The sequence below is a fragment of the Primulina huaijiensis genome, chromosome 12 (assembly GCF_012295235.1).
Source record: "Primulina huaijiensis isolate GDHJ02 chromosome 12, ASM1229523v2, whole genome shotgun sequence".
NCBI classification, from domain to species: domain Eukaryota; kingdom Viridiplantae; phylum Streptophyta; class Magnoliopsida; order Lamiales; family Gesneriaceae; genus Primulina; species Primulina huaijiensis.
This window is the reverse complement of record NC_133317.1, coordinates 281,873-294,654: the sequence shown is the minus strand read 5'-3', so window position 1 is coordinate 294,654 and position 12,782 is coordinate 281,873. Positions and strand designations below refer to the sequence as shown.

Below are 12,782 nucleotides of genomic sequence, written 5' to 3'. Positions count from 1 at the left end.
ATATATTCCGTCGCTTACGTGGAGCAGCGTCCGCGCTCACTGNACGTCAAAACAATTCTTTTTTTGAAAAAGAAAAGAAAAGAAAAGAACCCTCTATTGAAGATTTCGCCTGATTTCAAAGTGAAGTTCCATCAAACAGATAAAACTGTCTCCCAACACAATAGACGTCGTCGGTCCATAATCTTTATCTCGACTCCAAGTTTCACGAGGTAAATAATGTTTCCTTTAAATAATACTTTTATGTGTTTGTTTTGAAACATCGATCCATTAATGATGGGCCATTTTTTGTTATCAAATAGGTGGGTGGCCCATCGTTATCATTCATTTACAGCACGCTCCACCCGTAAATTCCATTTTTCCTCACTATTTTTTAATAAAATAAATAATTGGTTTATATATCTTCCACCACCAAGTTTGTCTTTATTACATAAATTCTAAATCACAAAACATATCTTCCAATCTTTCCCATACATTTTTGAGTTTTTTTTTTACACATTATTAGATTGATAAGTATGATTATACAATATAAGGGGTTGGATTTCTGAAATAATTTAATCTTCGAGAGTGCCAAGTTGGCACACTGATTGGCTTTTCTTTTAAAATCATCATACATGTTACATTTGTTTACTGGATGGTAAAAACACAAGTATTTGTTTTAATTATCTTTATATTTGTATACTTTGATGCATATGTTGTCCTCTTTCTGATATTATTTGTTAGGCCGTACAATTTACTTTTTTTTTTTTATTATTTTTTTGGGTGGAATTTAAGCAAGATTGATGCCCAGAAGAGTGGCTAGCTGTATACCTCTGAAACTGTGCTCATATTCTGTGTGTTTATAACTCAAGCAGAATTTGACCCCTTTTGATCGATTTTAGCCACCCACAGTGAGAATATCACAAAAGGGTCTTTGCAATTTTGCTTTTCTTCTATTCTGAGCCTACTTATTGGGTTGTTGAGTTCTTACTCAAAGTTTCTGGTTAAGCAGCTTAAAAATAGCCCCCTTTTTTTTTTTGTTAGAGTTAGGATCCTTTTTAGTAGTAACAAGATAATTTCATATTTGGTGAAGAGATTTACTGTTGGTTGTATTAAATTATGGGTTAATCATTCAGCAGATTTGTTCTTTGTTGATGCGATATATTTTATGTGATCAAAAGAGTGAACAAGGAATCTGTTATCATAAGTCTGATGAGCTGTTGCTTAGCCAATAGGCCCAATACCTTTAATTTCTCTGTTGTCTACTCTAAGCTATGAAAGGTTCATACTTTCTTGTCTCGGGAGAATTACTTCTTCCACATTAGAGTAGGATTGATGCTAGGATTCAACAAAAAATGACTTTGGATAGCTGTGTAGATATTGTGCCTAGTACTAAGATTTTTTATTTTATAGATATATTTTTAATCTTTTTGTCTGTGACTTCAGGATGCTCAAATTTAGGGGTTTCTTTAGTTTGCTTTAACTTACCTCTCAGTACTATAAAGCTGACAATTTTATTTGTTCCTTGTTAAGTCCCGCAAGATTTTACCCGCTGTTTTTGGTCAAAATCAAACCACTTCAACTTTAGTTGTATTCCTTCCGAAGAAAGAAGATTTGGGGTTTCATGTTCTTGGGTTTGTCTCTTGATCCTGAGTTCTGAGGAAAATATGGATAGAGGGGTGGTAATGGCTTCAAGTGAAGTAGACCCTTTTTATGGATCTAACTGGGATTCAATTACGTCGGTAAATCAGGGTGGGAATCTTGGAAATTCGTCATATTTTGCTCAAAATGAGTTTAATGATCCACATTACTCAGCTGTGCTAGAAAATCAGATTCTGGCAAGATCATCCCATCTGGTTCATTTCCCATCTGATCCTAATCTGCTTGATTTGGTGGCAAAGGATCCCAGCTTTGGAAGTGGATGCTTTTCAGAAACGGACAATTCATTTGGCAACATCCACTCAAGTTTTGCTCAAAATAATGGAGTTAGTACTCAGAGCGCTTCAAGAAATGGTGCAATTTATCTGGATCACTGCCAAACCTCGGAACATAGGGTATTAGGAGATTCCTTCAATGGGAAGAGGAAAAGAAAAGTGTCGTTTGGAGCATCATTTAAGGTAATTAATCCAATTTTTTTCCCTTTAAATTAAATGTCTAATGTACTATGTAAAGAGTTGATCTAACATCACCTTTGCCCATTGGCATTACAGAATGCTGAAGAACATGGTAAGGATGCCTCTGAGGATACTGAATCACCTGGAGAACATGACGAAATGAATAAAAAAAATCGGTCCAAATTGTTCCACAAATTTACGGCGTAAGCAAGGTGTCGAGCAAGCTAAGAATAATGTTGTTGGTGCTGAACCTTCTAAAGAAAATTACCTTCATATGAGAGCTAAAAGGGGACAGGCCACGAGTAGTCACAGTCTTGCAGAAAGGGTAATTTTTCTATTAGTAAGTAGGATTGTAAGGAATATTTCTGCCAAATTTGTGAAATGACTTCTGCAAGATACTATGGTCAACAGGTTAGGAGGGAGAGGATTAGTGAGAGGATGAAATTGCTGCAAGAACTGGTTCCGGGATGCAACAAGGTAGCCGGGCTTGTTTGGTTTAACTTTCGGTTAAATCTATTTTGCTGAATTGTTGATTTAAAATTCCAGATCACCGGGAAAGCAGTTATGCTTGATGAGATTATCAACTATGTGCAATCACTCCAGCATCAGGTTGAGGTATGTCTGATTGCTGTACGATTCGTATTAGGATTGATTTGTTTTTTACTTTTTTTCTTGGGAAAATATAGAAGTTTTCTATTCCTTATCCCCAAAATAGATGGTTTGATTTGTTATCAAGTTATAGTTAGTATATCACGAAGATGAGTAAACTTTGTGGTTGCAGTTTTTGTCGATGAAGCTAGCAACTGTAAATCCAGAACCGAAAGTGGATATAGACCAGATCTTGTCAAAAACTGTGAGATATAATATATGAGATCAATTAGTATTTAGTAATATTCTTGTAAAGAGAGCCTTTGTAAACCATTTGTGTTCATTAACTCGTATTAGATACTTAACTCGCAAGGTGGCAATGCAAACACACATGGAATCAACCCCGGACTGAGCCCATCTCATATTCTTCGAGGATTTTCACATGGCAGCTTCAATGGAGTCCCGGGCACCGTTCAGCCGTTCTGCCCCTTACCACATGTAACACAAGGATCCCTCAGCTTATTTTGTATTAAGTGTCTTCAAAGGACTGACAAGATGTTCGCATCTCATACAGACTCTATTTGAGCGATGAACTCCGAAGTATCCTTCAAACAGGATCCGGTTCCAATCCGCCAGGGCTAAAAGGTTCTCTCCTCGAACAGAGCTGTTTTAGTAATCTTTATTCGACTTCGTTGTCTCATTAACATGTTATGTTATCCTCCTTTTCAGAGATGTAAAGTAAACGATGACGGAGCTATGTAATTTGTCAAAAAGTTGGGAAATGATGGTTTCTCCTCTAACAAAAGATGTAGACTGAACCGATTGGAGATTTATTTATTTATTTATTTATTTATTTATTATTACTATTTTTTGGGTTCTTTTCTCTAAGAAAATGGTGAGATATGGTTAAACTTATCTAGTTATTGTGGTTGGTTGTAATAGGGGTGGTTATGAGTCTTAACTCTTTGTTCTTCGAATTTTAGCAGAAGAAAATGAGTGTTTAGATTCACGAAACCTTATTGTAAAAAATGCGGATTGGATTGGGAATAGTGAAAGATGATTGATTTTATTGTTGCAATGTATTCAGCGTCCAATGTTTCAAAACAAACCATTAATTCTACCACTTTTGTTTGTTTTAATTTATTCATTTTTGACTGATAAATTGCAAACAATATTTTTTGTGGTTTGAATAAAAAATGGTAAAAGATCATTGTTATATGTATTTTTTTAGAGTTTTCAATTTTCTAATATGTAATCTTTTTGTTTGTGACGTTGGTTATAATTTTAAAAAATGTTTTTTGCAACCAACGTTTTTTGGTTTTATATTTATTAATTACTTGAATAAAATATGGTAAAAAATGTTGTGATGTCTTTTTTTAGAGTTTTTAATTTTTTAATCTATTTATTCTAGTTGTGGTAATTAGCCGGAAATTATATGTTTAAATTAAAAGTATGTCTCTGGTGAGACTTGTTTAACAAATCTTTATTCGTGAGACGAGTCAAACATGCTCATATTTATAATAAAAAACAATATTTTTGGCATAAGTGATAATAATTTTTTATTGTGGATCCAAACAAGATATATTTATCATAAAATTGAACTGTGAGACTGTCTCATATGAGTTTTTGTGTTAAATTATATATTTAAAAAAAGGATCAACTATATCATGTGGTTTGGTTTACGAATCATTCTTCAATTTTCAGATATTATCGTATATTGAATGACAATTGATTATCTTCAAATTGAAAAAATACACAATATAAATATTATTAACTAAAACATTTAAATGTGATATTGGATTTGACAATGCTCAAAATAAGAAATAAACAAAGTTTGATAGTTGAGTGAGAAATGAGATATTTAAATAAGATTATAATCATCATGATACTCACGGGAAATTTAGGGTCCGATCCCAGCAAGTGTCACTAGTTCAGACGCAGGTTCCGAAATTGCCCTGAGCCTGAAATCACGAATAAGACCGTTAGAAGGGGGCCGGGAGGGTGTCCCGGCGTAGCCCCTCCGACGCTCAAGTCAGAGATTGAGGATATATGGGGGAGCAGCTAAGGGTGCTGCTGGAAACAATATATTGAATAATCAATCATACGCTCAAACCTGGTATTTATAGGAGAATACACGGGCTTGTCATGGGCCATTCACCTGTGGGCCTTAAAGATGGGCCGGGAGTTTGGGTCGGATCTTGATGGGCTTATCCCTGGGGTATCACCAGTCTCCCCCTCCCAAGTCGAACTGAATCGTAGGTTCAAAGTTCGATTAATTGCGTTGTTCTCGGTTTACAACATGTGAGTTGTGTGTCCTTCTTGCCATCTTGTCCTGAATGGTAAGATTTGGTCTGAGCTCTCCTATAGATATAAGTAATCTCTTCACTTCAATTTCACTTGTCCCTGCAAAATTTCCTCTGCAACTCACACACGCTCCACTATCGTAGCATCGCCCCCTCCCCACGCTCGCCCATGAAGCCTCGTCTGCTTGCCCACGCCGAGCCCTCGCCGTGCGCGCCTACTCTCCCGCTCGAGACCCCGCCTGCTCGCCCGCGCCGTGTGCCGCGCTCTCCCCTCGCCATGTGCTGCGCTCGCCCCTCGCCCGAGTGCTCGCCCCACGCCGCGTGCTCGCCCACGCCGTGACACGCTCGCCCCTAACCCTGTGCCGCGCTCGCCCCTCGCTTGCTCGCCCACGCCGTGCCACGCTCGCTCGTGCCGTGCCGTGCCGCGCTCGCTCGAGCGCCCGAGCGCTCCCCCACGCCGCGTGCTCGCCCACGCCATGCTCGCCCGTGCCGTGCCGTGCTCGCCCAAGCGCCAGAGGGCTCGCCCCACGCCGCGTGCTCGCCCACACCCGAGCGCCCCGAGCGCCACGCTCGCCCCTCGCCGTGAGCCGCGCTCGCCCGTCGCTTGCTCGCCCACGCCGTGCCACGCTCGCCCCTCGCCTGTGCCGCGCTCGCCCGAGCGCCCTAGTGCTCGCATCGCCCATCCTCATCCAGTACGTTGAGAATTTTGATATATTCCCTTGCGAAGGGTTGTGTGATATATTCCCTCGCATCGCATCGCCCATCCCGTAATTTTCGCAGCAGCAAACATCGTTCGCTCTCGACAAATCAAACAAATTTTTCTAACACAGTAAGCCCTTATCGCCCCCATCTTCAAGGTATTCTACTAAACTCTTGAAGAAAAATAATTTACACTTCCCCGCGCCCTTGACTCCTATGCTAAAATAATCCTTACCAGGAGAAATAAAACTTCAACCTCCTCACCCTCTAAATCCCCTGCTAGGCGATACCTTAGCAGGAAAATAAAAATTCAACACCTCCCCCCTCTAACTCCTCTGCTACGTGATACATTAGCAGGAAAATACAAATTCCTCACCTCCACCCTCTAACTCCTCTGCTAGGTGATACCTTAGCGGGAAAAATAAAAATTCAACACCTCCACCCTCTAACTCCTCTGCTACGTGATACATTAGCAGGAAAATAAAAATTCCTCACCTCCACCCTCTAACTCCTCTGCTAGATCATACCTTAGCAGGAAATAAAAATTTAACACCTCCACCCTCTAACTGCTCTGCTAAGTCGGGCCTTAGCAGGAAAATTTAATATTTATCCACTACAGCTCTGCACCCCCGCTAGGCGATGCCTTAGCAGGAAAATAAAAATTCACCACCTCCACCCTCTAACTCCTCTGCTAGGCGATACCTTAGCAGGAAAATAAAAATTCAACACCTCCACCCTCTAACTCCTTTGCTAAGCCGGGCCTTAGTAGGAAAATAAAGATTCTCCACCATCACCCTCTAACTCCTCTGCTAGGGGACGCCTTAGCAGGAAAATAAAGAATCTCCACCCTCACCCTCTAACACCTCTGCTAGGCGACACCTTAGTAGAAAAATAAAGATTCTCCTCTCAAACTCTGCTCCTCTGCTAGGCGATGCCTTAGCAGGAAAAATTTAACTTTTCTCCACCCCAACTCTTCTACTCTACTAGGCGATGCCTTAGAATGAAAATTTATTTCTCCTCCTCCAATCTGCTCCTTTGCTAGGCGATGCCTTAGCAGGAAAATAAAATTCTTCTCATCCACTCTCCTCCTCTGCTAGGCGATGCCTTTGCAGGAAAAATTTAACTTTTCTCCACCCCAACTCTGATCCTCTGCTAGGCGATGCCTTAGCAGAAAAATAAAATTTTTCCTCCTCCACTCTGCTCCTCTGCTAGGCGAGGGCTTAGCAGGAAAAGTTTAATTTTTCTCCTGCACTCTGCTCCTCTACTAGGCGATGTCTTAGTGGGAAAAGTTAATTTTTTTTTCTCCTGCACTCTGCTCCTCTACTAGGCGATGCCTTAGTAGGAAAATAAAATTCTCACCTCATCATCTCTGACTCCTCTACTAGGCTCAACCCAAGTAGGTAAAGTTTAATTTTCTCCTCTACTCTGCTCCTCTACTAGGCGATACTTTAGCAGGATAATGAAAATTCTTCTCCACCCTCACCCTCTAACTCCTCTGCTAGGCGATGCCTTAGCAGGATAATGAAAATTTTTCTTCTCCCCAACTCTGCTCCTCTACTAGGCGCAATCTTAGCAGGAAAATAAAATCTTTCTCCTCCTCCACTCTGCTCCTCTACAAGACGTTCACGGAGCTTCCATTATCAATAAATATCCTCGCCACATCATAATTGGCAGTGGTGGTCGTTACCACCAAGGCATCGTTATGTGGAGTCACAGTACCTCGAAGGTCTTCCGGCCCAAAGCTGATGATGGGGTCCTGTGGTAAGTCTGCACCCCTAGATATCTCAAAGTTTTCCAACCTTCTCCCATGTGCCTTCCGAGCTCGCCCAGAGTCTCCATCAGTAGCACCCCCCGAGATTATATGAATCATTACTCTCGTAGGGTGGTTATCCTCATTCATTCCCCTCCTCGGTTCGACGGGTTCCTGAGGGACATCTTGACATCGACCTTCCCCTCTCTGCTCCCCGATCCTCTGATTTATCCATGGAGGGCCTTGACCACGCCTAAGGGACGAGCGAGACCTCTGTCGACTCCTGGATGAGGATCCTTCTCGTCTATCCCGCGAAGGCAATCTAGCACTACACTCAACCCTTTGCGACTTCTCCCACCTCCCCTCGGACTCCCTCACTTCCATCACCTTGTCCCGACTCCCATCCAGAGGAACATGGGATGAGAATTGTCCTCTGTCCCTAGCATTATCATCATCCCTATCGCCCGCGCCTCTCTTCCTACTTCCTCTTTCCGCTCCATCAACTCTACTTTTCCCAGGTCGCTGCTCCATCCTCTTATGTCGCTGGGCATCTTCGAGATTTACATATTTTTCCGTCCGAGATAACAGATCATCATAACTTGATGGAGGTTTCTTCACTAACGATTTAAAGAACTCTCCTCCTCTAAGTCCCTGGGTAAAGGCACTTATCATGATGTCAGGAGTGGCCGCTGGTATCTCCAACGCTGCGTTGTTGAAACGCTGGACAAAATCTCGCAAAATTTCAGCTTCTTGTTGTTTCATCACGAACAGGCTCAAATAATTTTTCTGGTGCCTTTTGCTGCTAGCGAATCGGTGCAAGAAGGCAGCTGAGAAGTCCTCAAAAGAACGTATGGAGTTGGGCTGCAAGGTGTTAAACCACTGCTGGGCTGACCTCACCCACGTGCCCAAAAACATCCTGCACTTCACTCCATCTGTATATTGATGCAACAGAGCCGCGTTCTAAAATCTCCCCAAATGTTCTTCTGGGTCGGTATGTCCATCGTACTCGCCCACATTCGACTGTCGAAAATTTGGAGGAAGCCCTTCTTCTAAAATGGCTAGTGAAAAAAGAATTCCTCTCTTGGGTGCCGGCGTTCTGCTTCCCAACTGCTGCCTCAACATCTGTATTTCCTTCCACATTTATCTCATCTCACTAATATCCCCACTTTGGTGGGGCTGTGTCTCTTCAACCCTGCTCGGGCGGTCCTCAGTATTTTCACACGCTCCTGACGGGCGGCCTGTTCCTCTACAAACACAGACTCTTGATTCTTTTTTATGGCCTCATCCACTGTCCGGGTGATAAATTGGGCCACCTGCTCCAGGGTCAAGTTCCTCACGTTCTCATTGGGACGGATTTGCTCGACCCTCGTCTCGTGAAGGGGCTGCTCAGCTCTTGTCTCTTGATGAGGTTGTTCCTGTCTTGTCTCAAGACGTGGTTGTTCCTACCTTGTCTCAACATGAGATTGTTCGGGTCCCATATGAAGACGCGATGATGCTGAGGTAGCTCTTCTACTCCCTCTCTTGCCTACCATCTCTACGTCTCAACTCAAAGTTCCCACAGACGGCGTCCAGTGATACTCACGGAAATTTAGGGTCCGATCCCAGCAAGTGTCACTAGTCCAGACGCAGGTTCCGAAATTGTGCCCTGAGCCTGAAATCACGAATAAGACCGTTAGAAGGGGGCCGGGAGGGTGTCCCGGCGTAACCCCTTCGACGCTCAAGTCAGAGACTGGGGATATATGGGAGGAGCAGCTAAGGGTGCTGCTGAAAACAATATATTGAATAACCAATCATACGCTCAAACCTGGTATTTATAGGAGAATACACGGGCTTGTCATGGGCCATTCACCTGTGGGCCTTAGAGATGGGCCGGATCTTGAAGGGTTCATCCCTGGGGTATCACACTACAATGAAATAGTGTATCTAAATATATTTATCACTGTAAGTTTTGCAACTAAAAATTAAATAAATTTTTTCCACCGATTATTTTTCTACCATATTTAAAATAATTATAAATCCAAATTTTCATTGTTTTGAGTTGGTATTTACTAAGAAAAATCTTTATAAAGAAATTGAATTTGAAAATTCTTATATATATATATATCACGTATTAATGTATTAGTTTAAGTCCAGATAATGAAAAACTACAAAATGGACTTATTCATATTTAATGTACACAAAATATTAAATATATGAATTAGAGTATATGTTTGCATACAAAAAATATATATAAAAATAAGAAAAACAATAAATAAAAGTATTTTCTAGACATGAATAATTTTTTTTATAACTTTTTACAGTGAGATAGAGAAGACAAAGTAGAAAAATATTAAATTTTTTTGGTTAAACGAAAAATATTAAATTTTTTTGTTTAAACGAAAAATAGAAAACGAGAAAGAAGTTTTGCTTTTCATACAATGAATTCATTTTTCAAATTAAATATATTATAATAAAAATTTATATTTATTCTTCGAACTTTATAAATACAATAGATTTTTCTCAAAATAAGGATACACAAATTATTCCGTGAAGATATATAAACAAATGATAAAATTAAAGATATTATTATCTGGAGATAATATTAATAAGACATTATTAATTAATTATGATCATTATGCTTATGAGTTAATATGGAATATTAAAATATGTGTCATAAGACTTAGTAAAAAAATGATTTATTATCAAAAATAATATTATTATAAACTGCAAATAAATGACAATATTAAATCAATATTTTTTTATCAATACGTCAATATTTTTATATATTGTTAGATAGTTATAATAATAGATAATTTATATGTTATCAAATATAAGTGTATAATAAATTAAAGATTACTAAGAAATTAAAAACATCCAGCATCAATGATTGTCACTTACATAAAAGAGAACAATAACCAACATTTATCCAAATTAGTTACATATAAATAATTAACACTAGTGTACTTATACAATATTTTTTATAATTTATTTTGTTTATATTTAAATGAAGATTAAAATATAATTATAAAAAATAGTGACAAACTATACTGCAATTTTGATATATGGATTAAAAAATAAATAAGAAAAAAAATTTTAAGTAAGAATTGAACTTACAACCTAATGCTTAGAAAACTAAGGATCTAACTAATACGCTAAGTATGACTTATTTTAAATTCGTAACACTTTATTTATATATATAATTATTAAAACAGATCATGACACTAAAAATTAATTACTCTAGATATATCAAACTTAATAATATAGTATAGATGATTTGTCAAATTTAATAGTATTATAAATTTTTCTAATTAATTAATTAATTAACATAAATAGATGAGTTCGAGAGTTGTAAAGTACTTAAATCAGTGAGGAACATTATTAGGTGGATACCACGTGACGTGTACCTATTCATTGATTTTTAACCATTACTTCGTACAAAAAAAAACAAAAGAATCCCATAAATTAAATTTAAAAAAAAAAAAAGGAAATGTGATCTTATTTAGTGATAAACCAACATCACCATTTCCCCTTTTGAACCTCTCATGCGTCATCTTGGATCTGCTCGCGCTTTTTATTTACAGAAAAAAAGAATTGAAACACGGGGCAAATGTTATTATACCTGCTCGCCTATCAAGTCTAGCCCCACGAGCAAGAACGACACGCCTTGGAATAGCAAGAAGTAAAAATGGATCCCTTGTGCAGACATTAAGATTCTTACTGAAGCTGTTAACAACAAAAATGCCAAGGCCAACTCCTTGGTGTATATCCTATTATGCTTCTTTTTCATACGAGATGATATCCTGGGAAGGGCTCGGGTCATTTTTGAACTCGGACGGAAAGAGAAAAATTAAATGAGTCAAATTCCAATTTGCTTCAAAGAGTAAATCGTGGGTAAAATTTAGACAGGGTCCTATAGCTCGGACAAAGTCTTTTTTCCCCGACAGGGTACTCTCGTCCGATCAGGGTACTTTCGCCTGACCAGGATCCTCCAGTCCGGTCAGGGTGCTCTCGCCCGACCAGGATACTTTCGTCCGACCATGGTACTGTCGCCCCGACCAGGGTCCTCCAATCCGGCCAAGGTCCTCTCACCCGACCAGGGTACTTTCGTCCGGACAGGGTTCAGGTCATCCAACCAGTATGGGTCACCATACATCATTAGCATGATAATCAATGTCCATAACAAGACATGAACAGTATGGGTCGCCATGCCTACTAACAGAGTACAGGGTATGGGCAGTTGTCAGATGACAGGGCATGTGCAGCTGTCAGAGGACAAGGCATGGGCAACTGTCTAATCAGGAACATTGTCCATGCACTATAATCGAGGTCATCTTCTCTCCTATAAATACCCAAATTTGCTCATTTAACAGACATGTCAATCTAATGCATTCAATAAATTCTCTATCTACTTGGTGAACCTAGTACTGACTTGAGTGTCGGAGTAGCTACGTCGGAAACCTTTCCGACGCCGCACTGACATTATCTTGGTGAGTGTGTGCAGATTGTCTGACCCGAGGTCATCCCACCAGTGCACCTAGGCAGACCAAGCCAGAGCATCCGGTCAGACCATGCCAGACCACCCGGGAGATCAGACCAGAGCACTCGAGCAGACCATGCCAGAGCACCCGGGAGACCAAGCTAGAGTAAATAGAAAGTTTTACAAAATTAAATTGGTTCTTTTTCTTGCTGTAAGAATGGTGGAATTTGAAGAAAAACGGGCAACAGCTCAACACGGAGAAGTACGTAGGAAACAAAACCAAAATGAGATCATCGTCATTATTTATTTATATTTGCAAATTATAATTTAATATGCCTGCAATAATTTTTTAGTACTCCTTTTTACCATCTACTGTTGCTTTGGATTCCAATACAAATAAACTATATTATTAAATTTAATTAAAATTAGTAAATAGAATGAAAGTTTAAGAGGTAAATGATGGTCAATCAAGGAAGGCGCCTTTTAAGCTATGGATTTGGTAAGAGTTAATGCATCAATTTATAGATTCATTGTCGCAAAAAAGTTTTGGAATTTGTCAAATTCATGCGACTTTGGAGTTTAATCGACAAAAAAGAAACTTGAAAATTAAGTTTATGAAAAATTAGTTTTTCAATTTGACGGGGTGATTAGCATCGAGTAATTACATCATATTCTTATTTTTTAGGATAAAAATTCTTGTAATTTATTGAAAAAGAATAAGATCCTTGATTATAAGATTAATCAGCAAAAAAGAAAAATTTCCAATCTTTCAAACAAAAGAAGAGGGGGAAGAACAAGCAAAAATGGTAATAGAGTGAGCTACACTATTCCCAAAACGTCATACATGCCGAAGAGAGGGGCTTTTCGGAGGAGCTAGAAGTCGTCCGACACCTCGG

The 12,782-nt window shown here is 39.3% G+C and overlaps 1 protein-coding gene and 1 pseudogene across 1 annotated transcript; one reads left to right on the top strand and one right to left on the bottom strand.

The window, feature by feature from the left end:
- The first annotated feature begins 499 nt into the window (after positions 1 to 499).
- LOC140990032 (transcription factor bHLH74-like) lies at positions 500 to 3,531 on the top strand (annotated as a pseudogene).
- A 3,761-nt stretch (positions 3,532 to 7,292) lies between these two features.
- On the bottom strand, positions 7,293 to 8,192 carry LOC140990030 (uncharacterized). The gene has a single exon (XM_073459617.1). The coding sequence runs from the start codon at positions 8,190 to 8,192 to the stop codon at positions 7,293 to 7,295; it is 900 nt and encodes a 299-aa protein (XP_073315718.1).
- Positions 8,193 to 12,782: the final 4,590 nt, after the last annotated feature.